General features: G+C 51.3%; 2 protein-coding genes across 2 annotated transcripts in view; one reads left to right on the forward strand and one right to left on the reverse strand.

Annotated features, from left to right (window-relative positions):
- Window positions 1-305: 305 nt before the first annotated feature.
- Window positions 306-12,670, reverse strand: AARS2 (alanyl-tRNA synthetase 2, mitochondrial). The gene is made up of 22 exons (XM_055330834.1): window positions 12,320-12,670; window positions 11,312-11,503; window positions 10,618-10,763; window positions 10,230-10,397; window positions 9,332-9,476; window positions 7,118-7,263; window positions 6,786-6,894; window positions 6,407-6,445; window positions 6,186-6,297; window positions 5,553-5,686; window positions 4,999-5,143; window positions 4,571-4,743; window positions 4,334-4,447; window positions 4,105-4,245; window positions 3,362-3,499; window positions 3,164-3,273; window positions 2,898-3,006; window positions 2,480-2,602; window positions 2,126-2,236; window positions 1,503-1,586; window positions 1,291-1,401; window positions 306-931 (listed from the first exon to the last, which is right to left on the reverse strand). Exons 1-22 carry the CDS (start codon window positions 12,560-12,562, stop codon window positions 767-769), a joined length of 2,958 nt encoding a protein of 985 aa, XP_055186809.1. The 5' UTR covers window positions 12,563-12,670; the 3' UTR covers window positions 306-766.
- Window positions 12,671-12,819: 149 nt separating this feature from the next.
- Window positions 12,820-21,193, forward strand: part of SPATS1 (spermatogenesis associated serine rich 1) — a 58,432-nt gene continuing 50,058 nt past the window's right edge. The window contains exons 1-2 of the mRNA XM_055330835.1: window positions 12,820-13,197; window positions 15,755-15,878. Of these exons, the coding sequence (XP_055186810.1) occupies window positions 15,826-15,878 (53 nt within the window). The 5' untranslated portion in view covers window positions 12,820-13,197; window positions 15,755-15,825. The remainder of the gene's footprint in view (window positions 13,198-15,754; window positions 15,879-21,193) is intronic.

Here is a 21,193-nt window from a genome sequence, read left to right on the forward strand (position 1 = left end):
ATGACTTTCAGAGGGCAGGTCTGGGTCTCAGCAGCTAGGGACACCTTTATGAGTGCCCAGAACCCCCTGGTGTGGAAAGCCCATTCGTTAAGCACTTGGGGCAATGAGAATGGTTCTCATTTGGATGCTGGGTGACTTTTCAATCCCATGTGAGGGATCAGACAGGTGACAGGACACCTATATCAGGATTCTTGGAGGGGAAAGTGACTCTTGTTTAAACAAAAGACCTTCTGGAAGTTCCTAGCCTTGGTGAAATGTGAAATATATATATATATTTTATTTATATAAAGATTTTATTTATTTAACAGGGGTGGGGGGTGAGAGCATAAACAAAAGGAGGGGCAGAGGGGGAGGGAGAAGCAGGCTCCCCGCTGAGCAGGGAGCCCAATGCCAGGCTCCATCCCAGGACCCCGGGATCATGACCTGGGCCGAAGGCAGATGCTCAACCGACTGAGCAGCCACTCAGGTGCCCCTTGGTGAAATACTTTGTAATATGCAATCACAGCCAAGACAGTCCCTGGCCGACATTCATCCTGTGGGAGGGTGTATCTCTGGGTCCATCTCTGGGTCCATTTCTCTACAGCTCCATCTCCTTGTGTCTATAGGGGGGATGGCCCAGGATGGCCGGCCCTCCTGGGCTTAGCTGCTTGGCCTCCAGGCTCCAGTCCTTTGCTCCAGCCTCCAGGGACATTCTGCTGGCTCCTGCAGGGCTCCTGGCACTGGCCTGTCTGCTGTTTAGTCTATGTGAGTCCCTGGGTGAGCTGGGTCAGAGTTGGTTGAGGGCATAGGTTCGTGCTGTACTGAGGGCAGCTTCTAGGTCAGCAGTGGTTCCGGTGCCCTGGGCCACCACTTGAGAGCCCCAGGCCTTGCCCCCCATGTGGCTGCATACCGCCAGTGCCCAGGCCTCTGCTGTGAAGGTTGGCATGGCACTCTGGGGATGGAAACAGAAGTGGCAGTGAGGCAGAGCAGCCCTTCCCCAGCTGGGCACATGAGAGGAGAATCAGATAAGGAGGCGGGAGAGCACTGGGCTGGGAACTTGTGTGTGTGGGGTTAACGAATGTCTGCTCCTTGTTTGCAAGGGTGTGTGGCCTGGAGGAGGTGGTGGTAATTAGGGAGGCTCACAGTGCCTTCTCTGGTTGGAGGGCTATGGTTAGGGAGAAGAGATGGCCCTATCCCTGTCCTGGGGTGTCCTCATAGATCCCCTCTACCCCTCCTCGGAGGAATCAAAGGTGTGGAACCTGAGAGCTGGACCAGGATGGGCTGGTGGATCTGCCCTCTTCCATCCCTTACCTGAGCCACCTGACAGGCACACAGCACGTGCCCCCGTGGCTGGGGGCTGAGGAGGAGCACAGATGTGCCGGGTGCCCGCTCACACAGCTGCCGCACCACCTTCACCAGCACCTGGGAAAGGGAGGGCCGATGGTGACCTCACCACTCTCTGGATTCCCGGTGACCTCCCACTCAGGATGTTCCACCCCCTTGAACCCGGCCCCAATGCTCACTGAGAGGGACTCGGCGGCAACTGTGTCCACGATCAGGGGCCCCTCCGAGTGCCGCTGCAGCAGCTCCTGGGTTTTCTGTGCAGCCTGGGGGGCGGGAAAGGAACCAGCCCTCACTTTTAAAGTGAGCCCCAGTCCAGAAATCCCCGCCCCCAGCAAAGGTCTTTGGCTTTAAGTTGGAGGTGCCGGGGGTGCTCTGCCTCGAATGGCTTATGTTCTTCCCATCCCCTTTACCTCTTCCCTCTCGCCACTGCTCCAGGCCCCCACAAATAGGACACTGAAGGTGAAGGCCTATGGCTGGAGCACATATGGACGAAAAGGGGGCGGGAGGAAGGTGGATCTGCAGTCAAGGAGCAATGAGGGTTGAATGGCCTGAGTCAGTTGGCTTCCTGGAGGCAGAGTCTGAGGCTGACTTGGGAGTTGAAGAAGAAGCACAGCTTGGCAGAGGGAAGTAGGGGAATGGCCTGGTGCTGGTGCCTAGCTAACAAGAGAGACAGGACCTATGCTCCCCGCTGCCCCCCCGGCCCCGCAACTGCCCCATGTCAGACCTGGAGGCTTCTCAGTGTGCATGCTAGAGTGTCTCTGACCCTTGCTGAGCTGTGGGTATCAACCGAACTTCCTCCTACCTGCCCCAGCTCCAGCTTTCGGAGGGCCGTGTTGGCACGCCGCTGTAGCACCTTTAGGGTAGCCTGCAGTTCCCGCCGCTGCCACTGAGGCATCACCGCGGTGTCCACAGCCTATGGCCAAAAGCCCATCAGCCATGCCCTTCCCTGAGCCCAGACTCTGAGGTGGGGGCCAGCATGGAGAGGGAAGATATCACATCCACCACGCCCCACCCTGCAGACAAGCGACAAACATCTAGGCCAGCTGGAGTCCAACAGGAATGTTGGGGAGGGACTGGAAGGGTCTGGGGAGGCAGGGGAAGGGAAGAGGGCCAGGAGAGGGGGGGGGAGCAGCTGCACAGCAGGGGTGACCCTCACATCAATGAGTCGTCCCATGTCCTTGGATAGTCGGTGAGCCTCCACTACATCCTGGCTGCCCTGACTAAGCCGCTCTGTGGCAGCTTCTACTTCCTGGGCCAGGCTCTGGCCCACCTCTCGGGCCTGCAAGGATAGAACACGATGCTTGGGGCTACTGGCTTACTTTCACTCCCCCAGGACAGGGGCTCTCAACCCATTGTCAGTCAGGGCCAAATTAGAAATATTTAACAATCAGGACCAATCACGGCACCAAATAATCACAACAGCTGCCAACAGCTGGGATGGCACCATTAGCACACAGGTATGAACCCTGGTTCTGCTGCTGGGCATCCCCCAGCCTGACAGCGTCAGCCATGTGTGCCCCTGCCGCCCCCCCATCCACATCCAGCAGTCTCCTGAACCCCGCTGGCATGCTGACCTGCTGGGCCTGCTCCCCAGTGACAGCAAGTAGGCGGACAGTGCCCTTGGTGAGCTGGCGCTCCCCAATGATGACGAGGTCCCCTATAGCCCCTGTGCGCAGCAGGTGCCTGTGTGAAGAGGGAGGGAGAAGGAAGTCAGTGGGGATGGTGGGATTGAAAAGAGCTGCCTAAGCTCCAAACTGGAGGCTGGAGGCTCCAAAGACCAAAGAAGGATGAGGATCCAGGGCCCCAGGTCAGGGCGGGCAGGCAGGCAGGAGTGACTCACGTCCCGCAGCACAGCTCCACAGAGGTCTGCAGTGCAGCTTGGGAGGCTGGGTCCAGTGCATGGGCCACAGGCACCCCCACTGATACCACCCGTACAGGGTCTGGGTATACCTGCAAGAGAGGGTAAGGGGACAAGTCTGTTAACTAGCCTGTGTATGTGGGGCAGTTGATCTCCACCAACGGGGGCTCCCCAACTTACCTCATCCAGAGAGCGCAGGCCAGGGACATGAGCAGTGTGTGCCAGGGCCACCTCCTCCATGTAAACGGCCTCATCCTGCCCCACGGCCTCTTGTACAGTGCCCTCCACTGCCTGGAGCTGCTCTGGGGTCAGTGGAGCCTGGTGGGATGGGGGAGGGGAAACAGATTGACCGGAAGTCAGCTCCGTGCCTATAACGAATGCAGTAAGTGGCAGTCAATGTTCACCTACTATCCTCAGGTTCTAATCAGTTAACCTTTGTGGAGGAGACAATTCTTCTCCTTATAAAGCTACCTGGAGGCTGGGCCTGCTGGAAACTGCAGCCCTTTCATTAGGCACTAGAAGCTGATGAAGAAAGGAAAATGCTTTTCTATACCCAGGGAGCTCGCCACAAGGGGCAGCCCTACAGGGGAAATGGGATGAGGGGGATGCAAGAGCTAGATGTGCAAGGAAGGAAGGGAGACAAGGTGGCAAGGAAGGGAGGACAGCTCAAGTTTGAGCAAGAAGGTCATGGGTGACAGCAGGAAGAAGGAAGCTGGGTGGCTGGAGGTGAAAGGAGGGCTCTGGACACCATGTGGCCTGCCCCCTCCCTGGAACGGGGGGAGCCTGAGGGCAAGATCCTTGGGCTCAACAGGTCCTCGGACTGGCTAACTCCCCCCCCCCCCCCCCCCCGCCGGCCTCCATCAGACCATCTCTCTGTAAGCCTGCTGCTTCACTCAAAGCTTGTCTTTCTGTGCCCTGCTCACCTGCGTGGCCACGTCAAAGCGCAGCCGCTCGGGATTGAGATGGGAACCTCGCTGCTCCGTGCCTGGGCCCAGGGCCTGCCGCAGGGCCCAGTTTAGCAGGTGCGTGGCCGTGTGCTTCTCCATGCAGCCTAGACGCCAGGCCTGAAACACTTTTGTCACCCAGGATCCTGGGGAGCGGGGAGAGTCGAGACGCTGCAGGATATTCTGAGTGTCTGGGTGGGATCCTTACCTCATCCACATGTAGCTGCACCTGGTCCCCCACCTTCAGGCCCTCAGGGGCCACAGCCTCGTGTAGGATGAAGCCTCCACAGATCTGGGCCTGGGCCACTGGGAACAACACATCCTGGGGAAGGGCAGGGGCTTAGGCACTAGAGTGACAGCTTGTAGCTCTTCCCTCCCCTTGGCTCCCTTCCCAGCTCAGCTCTGCCGTTTGCAGAAACTAACGTGTGGGTGTATGAGGACTCACCTCCTGGCCCACCCGCACCAGGTAGCCTCGGTCTGAAGCCTGACCCCCCTGTTCAGCGTAGAAGTTGGTTTTGTCCAAGAGGAGGCCACAGTGCTGGCCTTTCCCCACAGAGGCCACAGCTGTCCCATCCTCCAAATATAGCTGGAGCACCTGGGCCTCACAGGGGTTGAACTCTGTCAGGGAGAAGAATAGTGATCAGGGCTAGGTAGGGGTGTGCAAGGTGGGATGTGGGTCTGTCTGTGCCTTACTTGAAGCCAACAGGCACGTGGCTGGGGGGTGGGGCGGGAGAGGGGCACACTTTCAGGTGTCACAGCGACTCCTGGGGGCTATCGCAGGGGATGCACAGGGCTGGGAGCAACTGTCATAGACATCCCTTTCGGTCACTGCCAGGCACACCTGTGGCCACCAGCCTCAGTCCAGGCTCTCACCATAGCCTCCGCTGGGCCGCAGAGAGTAGTTGTACTTGGGACTGTCGTCAGTTGGGGGCACGCCTCGGCGCTGCAGCTCCCCCAGTGCGTGGACATTCAGCTGCAGTGCCTGCTTCTGAACTGGCTCGGCCTGCCGTGACCGGAGCTGTGGGACAGGCGTATGCGTATGGAAGGGGCACGTGGACGATGCAACGGGATCTGAGCCTCACAGAGCCCTGTTCCTGCCACACAGCTGTGTGGACTGTGCAGCCCCCTCTGGAATAAGTCCACAGGACTTGGCTGGCCACTAGAGACCGTGGGCTGGCCAGTGACCCTCCCATCATGCAGGGTCCCAGGATCAGTCCTCCCTCCCTCACTGCTGCCCTTGGAGGTCCCCTCTCTGGGACGCTGTGCTGCCCTCTCCCCTTCTGCTCCTGTTTAGCCCACTGCACTAGTGTCCTTCTCTACAGGCTGTGCGTACAAGGTAAAGGACAGACCCTACCTCAACCTCGTTTCCCTTAATAGCTGCATTCCTCCCCCAAGAACTCAGGGCTGGGGAAGGGGTTGTCCTGTACCTTGGCCTCCTCCTGGGCCAACCGTGCCAGCCCAGCAGTGTCCAGCTGCACCCCTTTCTCCTCCAGCATTAGCTCTACCAGGTCCAGGGGGAGCCCCAGGTTCCCAGACAGTGATAAGGACCAGGCCACTTCAGCTTTGAGGAAGGAAGACAAAGGGTGTTCAGGGTGAAGGGGCAGGATAGACAGAAGGGGAAGGAATGAAAGAGGAGGAGGAAGAGCTGGGGTTCTTCTAAGCACACAGAAGTCCCCAGGTGCCAAGCACAAGTGTTCCCTCCCTACACTGGGCAGGTCCAGGAGGGGTTAGCCTTCAGGCTCTAAGGCCAGAGCTGGGGGTAGCCCAGGGCACTTCGTCATCTGTCATTTCAGGGGAGAAGGGAAGCTCGATCTCGGCATGACGCCAGCCTTGGAAAGCAGACTGGAGGCCGGGCCAGCTGGGCAGTGAGGAAGTGGGGAGAAACAGGGTGGTGTCTGGCCACAGAGAGGTCTGGGTGTTGGAGATGGTGCAGGGAGAGGGACATGAGGGGGGAGGGTGTGGACGCTAGGCACAGGCCTGCCCCAGAGCTCCCTCCTCTGCCTGTCTTGGCTTGCCTAAGTGAGGCCCTCACGCCGCCCGTGGCTAGGCACTTCACTCACCAGGGAACAATTCAGAAGGCCCCAGGCACCTCAGGGTCTGATCGATGATCCGCCGACCCCGCTGCAGGGAGGCCAGGAAGGCTGCCTCCTCCTCTGATACCAGGCTGGCTATCTGAAAGGGGAGGGGCAGGGCAGCGCTGGATCTAGGCCTCCTCAGGAGAGCCGCTTTCCACCCAGGGTCTTGTCGCTCCCCCCCCACCCTCCCCATCCAGAGCCAGTACCTGGGCTGAGTGCTTCTGTAGTTCTGGATAAGCATCCCCCTGAGGGAGGTAGAAGGAGGAGGAGATGTGAAAGGCAATCGGCCTGCTGGTACCTCCCTTCCCTGGGCCTCTCTGACGACACCAGCCTTGGGAGCTCAGCTCAGGCTGATGATTAGGGAATGTAGGCAGAAAGGGGTCCCAAACTCAGAGGCTCAGCAGCCTGGGCAAGGAGGCCTCCTGAGGGCTCTCCACTTCTTGTATGCAATCCCAGCTTTCTGAGCCCCACAGGACCTGCACTGGACACTTTGGGTGGGGAGTCTAGGCTGGGGGCACTGTCTGGACTCAGCTGTAAGCTTTCTGAGTACTTAGGGAGACCCAGAAGAGTAGGCTCTGCCCTCACCAGTATCTCCACCACTACAGGCACCAGGCTGCCTAGGAACCCCGGTGGTGCCCGCAACACCTCCGTAGAGAACCGCACAGCTCGACGGAGGATCCGACGAAGAACCAGCCTGGAGGGGTTCAGAGGCCAGATATGAACGCCCAGCAACCCTTGGTCAGCAGTATGGAGAGTGGGGAGGACAAAGTCCAGAGTGTGTGCTCTCATCTCAGAGCTCCCTGCCTTTCCCCACTCCTCCAGCCATCTCTACCCAACCCACCTCTCAATCCCCTTCCTTCCTCTCCCCTGCAACCACCACCAGCCCCTGCCTCTCTCTGTAGCCCTTCCAGACTCACGGGGCACCCGACATTCCAGGGTAGACACCATCAGCGATGCAGACAGTGAGTGTGCGGATGTGATCGGCCACCACGCGATATGCCATGTCTGTGCGACCCTCGTCTGCTGCTCCGACCTGGCCCAAGTAAGGGGGTGCCCCGCAACCCTGGCAAGTGGGAGACAAGGAGACATGGCTGCTGGCCCCGCCTGACGTGGCTCAGGTGGAGTGCTCTTCATCATTCCTAGAGCATCTACCTTTATGCCTAAAGCCGGCCACTTATATGGAACGTCCTGGCTGGAGGGGCTTCAAACATGAATGGGAGCCAGTCCCTGTCCTCCCAGGGCCACATTCAGCACTAACAGTGATCACAGCTGTGATCACGTAATGAATTCCCACTATCAGAACAGTGTGGGTACTTGAATGATGCGTTGTCTAATATCCAAAACATCCTGCTCTGGGAGGTATTACTAGCCTCGCTTTAAAGAGGAAACTGAGGCTCAGAGGAGCTGAGTGCCACAGGCCACTCAATCCATGTGAGCAGATTTGAGATTTAAAGCTGGTCCATCTGACTCCAGGCGCTCTCGGCTGCCCATACCCACTCCTCCAGCCTTTATGGGGTTGGGGGTGGGTGTCAGCTGTGCCTACGTGTAAGCGCACTGAAGCAGATGCCTAATTCATCAAGCTCCATACCTGGAGCCCCAAACCTGTCTCTTTCCTGAGCTTCCCCCTTTCCCTGCACAGTCCTGCCATCCACCACACTGCTCAGAGTCAAAAACTAGGGAGCAGGCCTTGACTTTTATTTCCCCTCCTCATCCAATCCATCACTGGGGCCTTCTGCTCCCTTCTCTGTGAGATCTTTAAAATCAGTTACCCTTCTCCACTTCCACCTACACCATGCCCTACTGTCTCTTTCCTGGACTCTGCAAAAGCCTCCCAGTTACTCTTCTTCTCAGGTCTCCCTCCAGCCCATCCTCCACACAGCGAGAGTGGCATGCCCGCCCCCGACCTTAGAGCACTTCTCACTGCACTTAGAAGAAAAATCCCATTGTGTACTTCAAGGCCCCAGGAGGTTTGACTTCTGCCTTCCTTTCTATGGGAGACTGTTTCAAAAATGTCCACAATCCTTCCCTTTCCTGTGTGCTTGCCACTTTACAATGTGACCAAAGCTGCTTCCCATCCAGGGATGGAATTGTTTCTCCACCCCTTGAATCTGGGCTAACTAACCTTGTGACTCCCTTTGGCCAACAGAATGAGGTGGACACAACACTGTTCTGAGCCCAGGCCTCAAAAGGCCTCTGTGTACTTCTATTTTTTTTCTTAGAACCTTGCTGAGCTATGACGTGAACAAGCCCCAGCTAGTCTGGTGCTTGACCGACGTGCAGCCTGGTCACCCACGATGCCGTGAACTGCCAGCCAGCCAGCCGATCCTTGGAAGTAGAACTTCCTCACAGCTGACTACAGGTCTATGAATGAACTCACAGAAGACCAAAAGAATGACCCAACAAAACCCAGCTAGCATTGCTAGCCCACAGACTCATGCTACATAACTTATTATTTTAAAATACAAAGTGTTAGGTGGGTTGTTACACAGCAAAATCTCAGTGACAGATTCTCCAGCTACATCCCACGTGACTCTACTTTAGCTAGCTGGCCACCCTTGTGTTCCTTTCCTGCCTCACAGCCTTGGTACCTGCTGTCCCCTCTACCTGGAATGAGCTTCCTGTGGCTGGCTCCTCCTCTTTCAGGTTTCAGCTCAAAGATCATCTCTTTGGTGAGCCTTCCCCACACACCGGGTCTAAGATTCCTCTGTACCCATCCCCCTCTCCTTGTTACTATCACCCACCTGTACTGCCTGGTCACAATCTGCAATCCTGTTTAAATCTGCCATTTGTTCTTTCACACATTTATTATTTATCTCCTAGGCTACAACATAATCTCTGTGATCTCTTTTATGTTTACTATTATTCTCCCGTGCCAAGTACAAAGGACTTCACCCAAAGTAGGCACTCAACACATACTTTTTGAAGGAAGGAAGGAAGGAAGGAAGGAAGGAAGGAAGGAAGGAAGGAAGGAAGGAGGGAGTTAGGGGCAGTATCAGGTAACAAACATGAATCTCAGCCTCATGTTTGACCCTGGTATCCTTGGCTTGTCTCTGTTTCCACATGAGGGAATACGTGAAGTACTCAACAAAGACGGAAAGCAATAGCTTCTGGAAGGGAAGAGGCAGGCTCACCTGGTGTATGGCTTTGAGCAGCGGGGAAAAGAGGTCAGTGTCGTAGGTGGAGGGTGTGCCTTGCAGCACAGCTACCAGTCTTTCCAGGCCCATTCCCGTGTCCACGTGCCGCTGGGGCAGGGGCTGCAGGCTTCCATCTGTCTCTCTGGCCAGGGAAGGTGTGCAAGGTGAGGCCCCACATAGGATTTCAGGGGTGAGGCAGATGCCCAAATGCAGTGGAGGAATGAGGAGGGGGCTGAGAGTGGGAGGAACCAGAAGGCAGTATCCACCCCTCCCACTGAAGACAGATAGCGATGGCCTTTGTTCCTGTGTGTACTTTCTCATAAAGGGTGATCTCCACCCTCACCCCTCTGCCCCTCAACGGGACCCACACGTCCCCTTTCTGGGATAGAATTCTTTGTCCTGAGGAAGAGACACGTCAAAGCTGGAGGAAAATCTTAGAGATCATGAAGCTCAGCTTCATCCTGTGATACAACAGCAGAGGCCTGAGAGGAGCAATGACTAGTTTAAACTGTTATGAGCATAGTCAGTTGGGCATCTGACTCTTGGTTTTGGGCATCTGACTCCAGGTCATGGGATCAGGCCTCCGCATTGGGATCCATGCTGAGCATGGAGCCTGCCCGGGATTCTCCTGAGATTCTCTCTTTCTCCTCCCTCTGCACCCCTCCTCAGTTCCTGTGTGCTCTCACTCTCTCAAACAAACAAACAAACACTGTTAAGTGCACAGACTAGAGTTAAATCAATTATTATCTGAAAAGTATTTAGCAATGTGCCTGGCACACAATAAGCACCATTTAAGTGTTTGTTTTTCTTTAATAAGAAGCAGATCAAAGTCTCTTGGCTACTGCCTTTTCCATTTCTGGCCAGGGATTTTCCTCCTGCTTCAGCATTCCATTACCTGTTGTGTTGAATGAAGACCAGATTCCAAAGCTCCACCAGCTGGGGGGCTCCCACTCTACCAGCCAGGTCATAGTGGATCTCGGTACAGGGCCCACATGGGCCAGTGTCCCCCATCTCCCAGAAGTTCTCTTGTGGTCCAAAGGAAAGCACATGGCTGGCATGCACCCTGAGAAGAAAGCCGGATGAGTAGTAGGAAGACAGACAAACCTGAAAGCCAGAACCCTCTTTGCCATGAGAGCCTCTCCATCAAGCTCATCAAGAGGAGAGACAAGGCTGACCCCAGTCTGCTAGGATATGTTGAAACTCTGAGGACTGATGCTGGTACTCTCTATTTGCCAGTCCTTGTGCCCTCCAGAAATGGACAGAAGGGGCAGAGGCAGACTTACCCTAAGTTGAGCCAGATGTCCCTGCTCTCTAGGTCTGGGTCCAACCCTGCCTTGGGGTCACCACCAAAGTAGGAGACCCAGAGCCTGTCCTTAGGGATCCCATAGACTTGAGTCAGCAGTTCCCAGGCCATGCTGCAAGCCTCTTCCTGCAGGGGAAACCCACATGGGTTGGGAGGAGGAAAATGGGTAAGAAGATGGCTCCACTGAAGTGTCAATCAAGCCACAAGACTTTAGCCCTCAGCTTTAGAGAAAATTGCACTGCCCACCTTGTTTCCAGAACAAACCATGACCATTTCTGCTTGAGTTTTTTTTTTTTTTTGTCCTGCCTAGAAAGCTTCCCCTCTTCTAAATCCTTTCTTTCAAGTCTCACCCTCTTCATGAAATTGTCTTTCCACCCTAACCCTGGGATGATTCCTAACTCCTGCATTTTAGTATTTCTGTCTGACCATTTATTCATACAATTACTGATTAGCCGTTAGGCAAGCAGCACAATCCTGGTCCTCAAGGAGCTTACAATCCAATTAGGGAAGTGAAACACATTCCTACCACACATGTTCACGTGTGTCACTTCGCCTCTGTGTCTAGTAGGAGTCCTGTCTAAGGAGACACTAGGAATGGAGACAGGACTAATCCTGAGGCCCTGCCTGGCTGACAACTGACCTTTTCCTAACTTCAGGGCATCCTGGAGACTCACCTTAAAATATTCACCCCCAAAAGCCCAATTGCCGAGCATCTCGAAGAAGGTATGATGGGAAAGGTCCCGGCCCACGTCTTCCAGGTCGTTGTGGCGTCCTCCAGCCCTCACACATTTCTGGCTGTTGGCCACACGTCGGAAGCCTGCCATCTCGCTTCGTGGATTCACAGTGCCCAGGAAGATCGGCTTGAACTGGAAACACATGAAGGTCCCAGTGCTCACTCCCTCAGGAGAAGGGAAAGGCGGGGAGTGGGGTGTTCAGACTGAAGGCTGGCTGTGCCCCTGAGAGTGCAGTGGGGTCTTGGACAAGGGGGCAATCTGGGAGCGTGGTGGCACCCATCTCTGGTGTGTGTAGGGCAGACCAAGGGTAAATAAATCACGAAACAGAGACCTCCTGCTAGTAAATCAGGCAAGGCAGAAGAAGGAGGTGTGTGTTGGCTGGAAACAGAACACTGAATGAACATCCCCCATTTCAGCTTCTTCAAACCACACCCAATAAATGGCATAAAACCCAGACCACAGGGCACACTTCACAAAGTCAGCGTTTAACAGCCTTGAAGGTGAAGCTATTCCCCCCACCCTGCTCGCCCATTTTACAGAGGAAGACAAAGAAATCTAGGCAGTAAGTGGTGCTCCAAGTCAAACGCTTAGAGAACACAGCCTAGCACATATTAAGTGCTCAATAAACATTTATTTAATGAATCAGTTCTCTTTATTTAAAGCATGAATAGATGAAGCCAGACTTCCCCCACCAGTCTGCCCCCGCAGAACGCCACACACCACACCCTCCATTCTTGGACCTAAAACTCCATCCAAACCCTGGCGTTCCCCAGTCTAGCCCTGCCCAAGCCCACGCCGGCGCCCCGGCATCGCTCAGCCCAACCACGCGCGGCCCTTCCCCCACAAGCCACGAGCTCCGCCCCTCGCCTCTTTCGCCCAATCCCGCGCCGCCTTTCTCCCACGATAGCTCACAAACTCCGCCCCCGCGCAGGGTAGCCCCGCCCCTACCTGGTTCATGCCGGCGTTGACGAAGAGCAAGCTGGGGTCGCCGCGGGGCCGCACGGAAGCGGACGGCACCAGCCGGTGGCCATGGCGGTCCCGAAAGAAGCTTAGGAAGGCGTCTCGCACGGCGGTGGCCTGGGCCGGAGGGGGCTCGGATGAGAGCGGCCGGCGGCTGGGGCCCCCCCACAGGGGCGACCTTCGAAGGGCCCGCCGCAGTCCCCCGGCGGCCGAGGCCATCGACGCCGCCATCTTAACTCGGGGCAGTGACTTCACGGGGTCAAAGGACACCGCGGGGACGTACGGTGACGGGGGAAGGAAGCCGCGCGCTTTTTACAGCGGCCCCTGGCGGCAGGAGGACTCGAGGCAACCTCTGCCTCCTGGGTGGAAGTGTCTGGGAAGGGGACTTCAGCAGGAGTAGGCCTAGCTAGCACAGCTGCCCGGCATGTAGTAGGCCCTTAATTAATTTGTCATATTTATTAAGATTTACTTATATATTCATGAGAGAGAGAGAGAGAGGTAGAGACGTGGGCAGAGGGAGTAGTAGGCTCCTCGCAGGGAGCCCGATGCAGGACTTGATCCCGGGACCCCAGGATCACGCCCTGAGCCGAAGGCAGACGCTCAACCGCTGAGCCACCCAGGTGCCCCAAACAAATACTGATTTAGAGGCTGGTGCCAGGCATTGTTTTAGGCCCTTAAGGTATATATATAGTCACAACATTAACCAAAATCCCTTGCTCTCCAGAGATCTGTATTGTAGTAGTAATTGTTAGGTTCATTAATTTTGCAAGGTTGCAGCTGGAATTGCAGTGAACAGGCCGGGATTCAACTGCCTGCGTGTGTTTGTGTTTCCAGGCTGAGGGAGGAAGGCTCAAGTACCAAGAGAGGTAATACCAGCATTCATTCAAGAAGCATTCAGTAAATACATATTGAATATCAGCTATGTGCCAGGCACCCTTCCAGAGACTTGCCAAAGCCCTTTGCCCTTTTGTTCTTAGGGACCAAAGCAGGCCCTTTGGGACAGGAGTCTAGTGGAGACAGAGGCCAAACAGCATCTGCTCCGTTATTAATTGCTTAATAACATTTGATCTTTTACTTGTTTTAAAAGATTTTATTTATTTATTCATGAGAGACACAGAGAGAGGCAGAGACACAGGTAGAGGGGGAGAAGCAGGGTCCCTGTGGGGAGCCAGATGTGGGACTCGATCCCTGAACCGGGACCAGGCCCTGAGCCGAAGACAGACGCTCAACCGCTGAGCCACCCAGGTGTCCCAACATTTGGTCTTTTGATTTGCCTGGGGATTAGAGAGAATCCAGGTTGTCCGTGCAAGAAGAAGCTGTTGACCAACAGCGGCAGAGATTTCTCTCTCGGCTTCCCAATGCCCTAGGGTTTTGTGTGTTTTGCATTAGGGCAAGAGAGATACCTGTTCCACCTCCTGCTTCTGTCTTTTTCTCCATGGTAACAGCTGTGACCGCAAAGCCGGCACAGGCCCTTGAGGGTACAGCCAGGGTCCTCATGGGGCTTCTCATGATAACCTCTGCTCTTGGTTTGGGAAATTAAACAGGTTAAGAAGAGAAAAAAAGCCCAACGGGGGCCGCAGAGCTGAAATCAGGGTGGTCACCTCCAAGGCCTTAGCTAACCACCGTGGTGGTCTTTTGATCCTTCTTTATGAGTTATGTTCTTTAGGGACTTTGGAAACATGGTTTCCTTGGGAAATGTGTAGTCTTTTTTTGGACTTGAGTTTCTATAGCAATAGTGAATTATCAACATTGTATTCTGACAGAGCGCGTAGCATCCATCCCAAGATCCTCTGTTTCTTCCCTTGCCCATGTAAATTAAAAGAGTTGTTTTGAAAGTGTGTTTTGCCTGTTTTGGTTTTTCCAATGTTTTTGGAACAGGAACCCAAAGCCAGATGGGGATTTCTATGAGATTGATGATCTTGAGACAAGACTGTGAAATTCTTCCCCAAACTGAGATGGGAGTGTTTTGCTAGAGAAAATCTAGCTGGGGCCTCCAACCAGTACTGATGTCACCTTTCTTTTTCAGATTTTTTCCAGAAGGTTTTTAGATTTTGTTTATTAATTTTAGAGAGCAGGAGGAGGAGCAGAGGGGAGGGAGAGAGAGGGGAAAGCATGTCAAGCTGACTGTGTGTTGAGTGTGGAGTCTGACTCGAGGCTATCTCACGATCCTGAATCATGAGCTGAGGTGAAAACAAGAGTCAGATACTTTACCAACAGCCACCCAGGTGCCACACGGACTCTGTGTTTGGACAAACGTGAATCCGGTGTGGAGCCGTGGATTATTTTTCCAAACAGCTTTATTGAAATATAATTCACATACCTTACAATTCACCCATTTAAAGTGCACCAATTCAGTGGCTTTCAGTACATCAGAGTCATCATCTGTTACCATGAGCATTCTCAGCACACTTTCATCACCACCAAAAGAAACCTTACAACCTTTACCTGTTAAGCAGCCCCCAGCCCTCTCAGGCCTAGGCATCTATTAATCTACTTTGTCTCTGTAGATTTCCCTATTCTGAACATTTCATATAAATAGAATTACAATATATGGTCTTTTGTAACTAGCTTCTTTTTTTTTTTTTTAAGATTTTATTTATTCATGAGAGACACAGAGAGAGGCAGAGACATAGGCAGAGGGAGAAGCAGCCTGATGTGGGAAGTGATCCCAGGATGCAGACGCTCAATCACTGAGCCACACAGGCATCCCATGAAACTTGTTTCTTTCACTTAGCATAGCTTCAAGGTTTATCCCATGTTATAGCATGTATTGTGGATTTTTGGAAATGTATTTCTTGAGTTCTGTTTGAAGAAGGGTTTTTCCTCCATCTTACTATTTTGTCCCTGCCACTAAACAACGATCGTTCTCTTTTCTTTAAATGTGGTATTCTTAGGGAACCTGTGTGGCTCAGTGATTGAGCATCTGCCTTCAGCACAGGTCATGATCCTGGGGTCCTGGATGGAGTCCTGCATTGGGCTCCCCGCGGGGAGCCTGCTTCTCCTTCTGCCTGTGACTCTGCCTCTCTGTGTCTCTCATGAATAAATAAATAAAATCTTAAAAAAAAAATGTGACACTCTCTGGTAGTCAGTCTCTTTTTTTCCCCAGTGAAGTCAAGTAGGTCTTTTAGAATTGTGATGTTCTGATTTGCCACTGTCCTCTGATGAGGAAGTGAAGCTTAAGGTCTGCAGTTTCTCAAGATAACATACATATGGAGAGAACTCACCCGACTGGGAAGTTACTGACCTGGGAGCTTCCCTCAGCAGTACTTTTCATCTGTCTTAGTATTTGTAAGAATTTCATTTTGGGGTGTAAAAGGCAAAATTTGGTCGGTTTCCTGGGAGCTGTTCAGCTGGGTTTGGGTGCTGCTTTCCCTGGGTCTGGGATTGCCTTTGTCTTATTGTTTGGCTTACTTATCTTGGCAGGTCCAAGACGCCCATTCTTTGGGCCTTCTCTTTCTGCCTCATTTGTGAGAAGCAACGCCCTTATTCTGGGAATGGAAATTGTCCTTCCTGATTTCCCCATTGGCTTTGAGAGCAGGAACCTGAGGTCAGTGATGCATTTTGTCCTGGACTGATGGTCAGAGGAGACACAAGGGAATTTTTACTCTTACTGATCATAGGGAACTCAGCTTTGGGAACTTCCTCATCATAAAAGCTGTCTTTTAGTGTTGAGGTGAAAAGTTCCCATAAGAGGTATTTCTAGCTTTGTTTATTTATTTATGGCTTTGACTTATCTCGATTGTGAAAGTAACACTTGTCAAATGTTAGTATGCGTAGGGATTTCATGGGATCTTGTTAAAAACACAGACACTGACTCAGTAGGTCTGGGTAAGCTTGAAATTCTGTGTATCAAGTAGGCTCCTGGGTGGTGCTCTTGCTGGCCTTAGCCTAGGAGACCTTACCCTGAGTGACAAGGCTGTGGTAGAGGACTTGTGGCAAGAGTCAGGACACAGGCTTTTGCTTGGGGCAGGGCCCTAGGGTTTGGATGTTCTTGGCCTCTCTCCCCTTTCTCCCTCGAGCAAGTGGGTGGAGCTGGGGGGGAGTGGGGGGCCTCCCGTGTTCATGCTTGCTGCCACCAGCTTCAGCTTGGGTCAAGGTGGGGACCTGCGTCTTCCTGTTGCTAAGAGACGGGGAGGCTGAGGGGAGCAGGGGCAGGGGATGGGAGCAGAGCCTTGCCCGCAAGGACCTGCGAGGGTGTGGGGGTGTGGATGGCGGGGTTCCATGGATAGGAGCTCCCTGGTATCAGGAATTCAGTGATTAGTGGAGCCTCAGTTTGGCAATGCCTTGTTTGTCCATATTCATTTTTCAAATGACTAAATTTTAATTTTTATTATAAATTTTTTAAAAGATTTATTTATTTATGTATTCATGAGAGATACACAGAGAGAGAGAGGCAGAGACACAGGCAGAGGGAGAAGCAGGCTCCATGCAGGGAGCCCGACATGGGACTCTATCCTGGATCTCCAGGATCACGCCCTGGACTGAAGGCGGCGCTAAACTGCTGAGCCACCCGGGCTGCCCTAAATAACTACATTTTCATTTTTATTTTTTATTTTTCATTTTTTTAATGACTACATTTTTAATGGTTATATGTAAGTACCTACATAACATCCTCGATTCGCCTTTTGCCAGGAAAATCTAAAATATTCTCTATCTGGTCCTTTGGAAAAAGATGGCCAGTCCCTGTGTTAGAGATTTTTTGTTTTTGTTTTGTTTTTGTTTTTGTACTACCCACCCCCCCACTAAATCACATAATAAAACACAGATGTAGAAAAGTTAACCAAACCAAATGTATAGCTTAATTATTAGAAGGCAAACATCTTTGTATTCACCATCCAGGTCACAAAATAAAACTTTGCAGCAACCCCAGAAGCCCTCCTTGGACTCTCCCCCTACCTAACCACGTTCTTTCTTCTGAAAGGGACCACTACCCTCACTTTCATAGTAATTATGATTTGGGGTGTCTTTACAGTTTTATCACCCAAATATACATCCCTAGATGCATTTTATTTATTTTTAATTTTTTTTAAAGATCTTATTTATTTATTTGAGAGACAGAGAGGGAGAGTACAAGCAAGCAAGAGAAGCAGAGGGAGAGAGATAGGGAGAGTCAGAATACAGGCTGAGCAGGGAGCCTGACATGGCTCTATCCCAGGACCCTGGGATCATGACCTGAGCTGAAGGCAGACGCCTAACCTACTGAGCCACGCAGGTGCCCCCTTAGATGCATTTTAAAAAGTTTTCTTAAAATACACTTTCAGTCTTTTTATCTGTGGATTTCCTCTTAATCTCCTTTTCCTTATGGTGTGTAGAATTTTTCAGTCTGTTTTTGCTGACTGCATATTCAGTGTTGAACTCATTCAACATTTTCTGCCCTCTCTTATTTCGATCGAGTTAGCACCTAGATCCAGAAACATAATCTAACACAGGTTTGGATCACTTTGGTGATACTCTACATTGTAGTGTACTCTTTCATCAGAGAGCACATTGATGTCTGTTTCTTTCTTTCTTTCTTTCTTTCTTTCTTTCTTTCTTTCTTTCTTTCTTTCTTTCTTTCTTTCTCTCTTTCTTTCTTTCTTTCTTTTTTAAAAGATTATATTTATTTATTCTTGAGAGACACAGAGGGAGAGGCAGAGACATAGACAGAGGGAGAAGTAGTCTCCTCGCAGGAAGTTGATCCCCAGACCTGGGATCACACCCTGAGCCGAAAGCAGATGCTCAACCACTGAGCCACGCAGGCGTCCCTGTGTCTGGTTGTTTTTCTTTGATCTTAGTAGCAACATACACAAAATGTCTGTATCTGTTAATTCAGTGAATGGTGCCACATGGTGATATTTATATTCTATAATTTCTTTTTCATTTATCAGTTGGAATCTTTCTAAAAAGAGATACTTCCTCTAATCTTGTTTTTTTTTTTTTTCACCAGTGGTACAGTTAATGTAGAAAAGGCAGGATACATGCTTGATTTTTCTCTATTAAGTTATCAGCTTTTAAGATAGCAAATTTGTTTCCTATCACCCTTCAAAGGTGATCTATTATGTTTTTCAGTATAAATTATGAACTGCAGCATTTTTGATGATTTCAATCCATTGCAATTGTTATCTCTATTAAAACTAAGATTGTTCCATCTTTCCTCAGCAAGATTCTCTTTGATTTGACTTCCAAGTCTTTTTGTCATGACCCTGGTAGTCATTGATAGGTTCCTTACTTTCTGTTATGACAAGATATTTCTGGCTCACATTGTACATTTTTTGTCTCAGACTTGGAAACAGCCATTTCCAAAAGCCCTGGTTACTTTTAGTAGGAAATGACATTTCCAAACAACAAACTGGGTGCTGGGCTGCTCATTGCTATTGAGTTGGTCTTTGTTTCTAGTTTTTTATGGAGGACAGAGATAGGAAAAATATCTATTTACAGATAAAGTGTTCCATTAGAAGTTTTTTTCCTTAGAGGTAGTGCGCACACGAGCGAGCAGGAGGAGAGGGGAGCAGAGGGAGAGGGAGAGGGAGAGAGAGAATCTCAAGCATCCTCCACACCCAGCACGGAGTCCAATGTGGGACTCAGACTCACGACCCTGAGACCATGACTTGAGCCAAAATCAAGGGTCAGATGTTTAACCAACTAACCCCTCAGGCACCCCTTCATTAGAGGGTTTTAAGCTTGGAAGTGACATGATCTGATTTATACTTTTGAAAGATCATTCCACCATGAAAGCTTGGACTATGAGAGCAGGAGGGGAAGCAGGAATGTCTATTAGGATGGTGTTGTCCAGGAGAGAGGTGGTGGACAAGACTGAAGCAGCAGAGAATAGAAGAAGTTGCTGGATTCAGGCTATCTGTGGAGACAGCTATTGATGCTAATGGATGGGATGCTGTGAAGGAGGGAGGAGACTCATTCTAAGTTTAAGAGCTGAGGAACTGGGGTGGGGGTGTGTGTGGTGCCATTCACTGGCATGGGAAAGTCTGCAGAAGGAGAAGGTCTCTGGAAGGGAAAACAAGAGTTTGCTTTGGATATATTAAGTTTAAGTTTGGACATCTTAGTGGAGATGTCACCCGATGGGTATAAAAGTCGAGCAGAGAGGCAAGTCAGAACTACAGCTATAAATTTGGGAGTCACTAGTACATCTGTGGTCCTGGATGAGATAAGATCACCTAGTAGAAGAGTGAGATGAAGGAGAAGCAAAGAGGGTCAGTTCTCAGCTGTGTCCTGGGGATCCAGAAGAGGAGATCCAGCTGGGAAGCTTGAAAAAGCACTGGGGGCCAGGAGGAAAACTACAAAGAGGGTGGTCACACCAAAATGTCAAGAAGAGATGAGGTTGTAGAAGGAGAGAGTGGCCAGTTGTATTGAGCGTTGGGCAAGATGAGAGTGGAGACCTGACCAATGGACTGGGAGAGATTGCAGAAATTTCAGTGGACTTGTGGGAAAGAAGAGCCAAAGTGGTGAGAAGGGCTGGAGGTGAGGGTGGGGGGAGTTGAGAAGGCGGACCCCAGAAATATAGGCAACTCTGGAGGGAATTTGCAGGGAAGAGAAGCAGAAAAAAATAGTAGAGGTTGGAAGGAGCTCTGGGCCCAAGGGCTCGATCTATCTCATTCCCTCTCTCTTTTTTCTGTGTTCATTTCTTTTTAAGAATGGCCACATTAAGGCTTGTTTTGGGCAGATAGGTATGATCCAGTACAGAGAAGAAACTGATAAAGCCAGAGAAGGAGAGGACTTTAACAGTGGCAAAGTTTTTAAGTATTTGAAGAGATTGAAAAATTCAGTACAGGGGCACCTGGGTGGCTTAGCGGCTGAGTATCTGCCTTTGGTTCAGGTCATGATCCAGGGGTCTTGGGATTGAGTCCCACATCAGGCTCCCCATGGGGAGCCTGCTTCCCCCTCTGCCTGTGTCTCTGTCTCTCTCTCTGTGTCTCTCGTGAATAAATAAATAAAATCTTAAAAAAAAGAGAAAAATTCAGTATAAAAGGGAGAAATAGGCCAGAGTCAGGAGCTGCGACACTACTATTAGCAAGGGAAGGAAATCTGGATACCACTGCTAGTAGATTGCAGAGCTAGGGTTGGAAAAGCCAGGGAGTGCTCCTTCTGCGTCTGTTTCCTTAGTGAACATGTAGTGAGGTGAAGAGATGAAATTGCTGCCTTGAAAAGCCCCTTTTATTTTAAACATGCATTTGATTCTTTTTTTTTTCTTAAAGATTTTATTTATTTGAAAGAGAGAACACACGAGCAGAGGGTTGGGTCAGAGGGAGAGGGAGAAGCAGACTCCCTGCTCAGCAGGGAGCTGGATATGGGGCTTAATGCAGGGTGTGGCTTGATGTGGGGTGGGGCTCCATTCAGGACTCCATCCTAGGACCCTGAGATCAAGACCTGAGCCAAAGGCAGATACTTAACAACTGAACCACCTAGGCACCTCTGCCTTGAAAAACTTCTTGAAGGAGATTTAGGGAAGTGTAGTAGATTGGCTGACAGTGTTGGCTGCTCATTTAAGATTTGAGGTAAAAATAACTTTTTTGTGACTCTGTAAGGTGACAGATGGTAACTAGATTTATTGTGATGATCACATATATAAATATCTCAATGTATACAAATATTGAAAGCAATATGTTATGCACCTGAAACTAACACAGTGTCATATGTCAATTATCTCTCTCTCTCTCTTTTTAAGATTTTATTTATTTATTCATGGGAGACATAGAAAGACAGGCAGAGACACAGGTAGAGGGAGAAGCCAGGACTTGATCCCAGGACCTCAGGATCACGCCCTGAGCCAAAGGCAGCCGCTCAATCACTGAGCCACCTAGGCACCCCTGTCAACCATATTTAAATAAAAAAAAGAAAGACTTGGGGGAGCCTGGGTGCCTCAGTCAT

This window comes from Nyctereutes procyonoides, unplaced genomic scaffold (assembly GCF_905146905.1).
Source record: "Nyctereutes procyonoides isolate TBG_1078 unplaced genomic scaffold, NYPRO_anot_genome, whole genome shotgun sequence".
Lineage (NCBI taxonomy): Eukaryota > Metazoa > Chordata > Mammalia > Carnivora > Canidae > Nyctereutes > Nyctereutes procyonoides.

What these genes read in the sequence shown, in the direction of transcription:
- AARS2 (XM_055330834.1), bottom strand. Translation starts at nt 12,562, where the DNA reads ATGGCGGCGTCGATGGCCTCGGCCGCCGGGGGACTGCGGCGGGCCCTT. An exon ending in CCTGGAATGTCGGGTGCCCC is followed by an intron (nt 6,895 to 7,117) that starts GTGAGTCTGGAA and finishes GAACCCCTCCAG; the next exon opens with GCTGGTTCTTCGTCGGATCC. An exon ending in TACAGAAGCACTCAGCCCAG is followed by an intron (nt 6,298 to 6,406) that starts GTACTGGCTCTG and finishes CTCCCCTTTCAG; the next exon opens with ATAGCCAGCCTGGTATCAGA.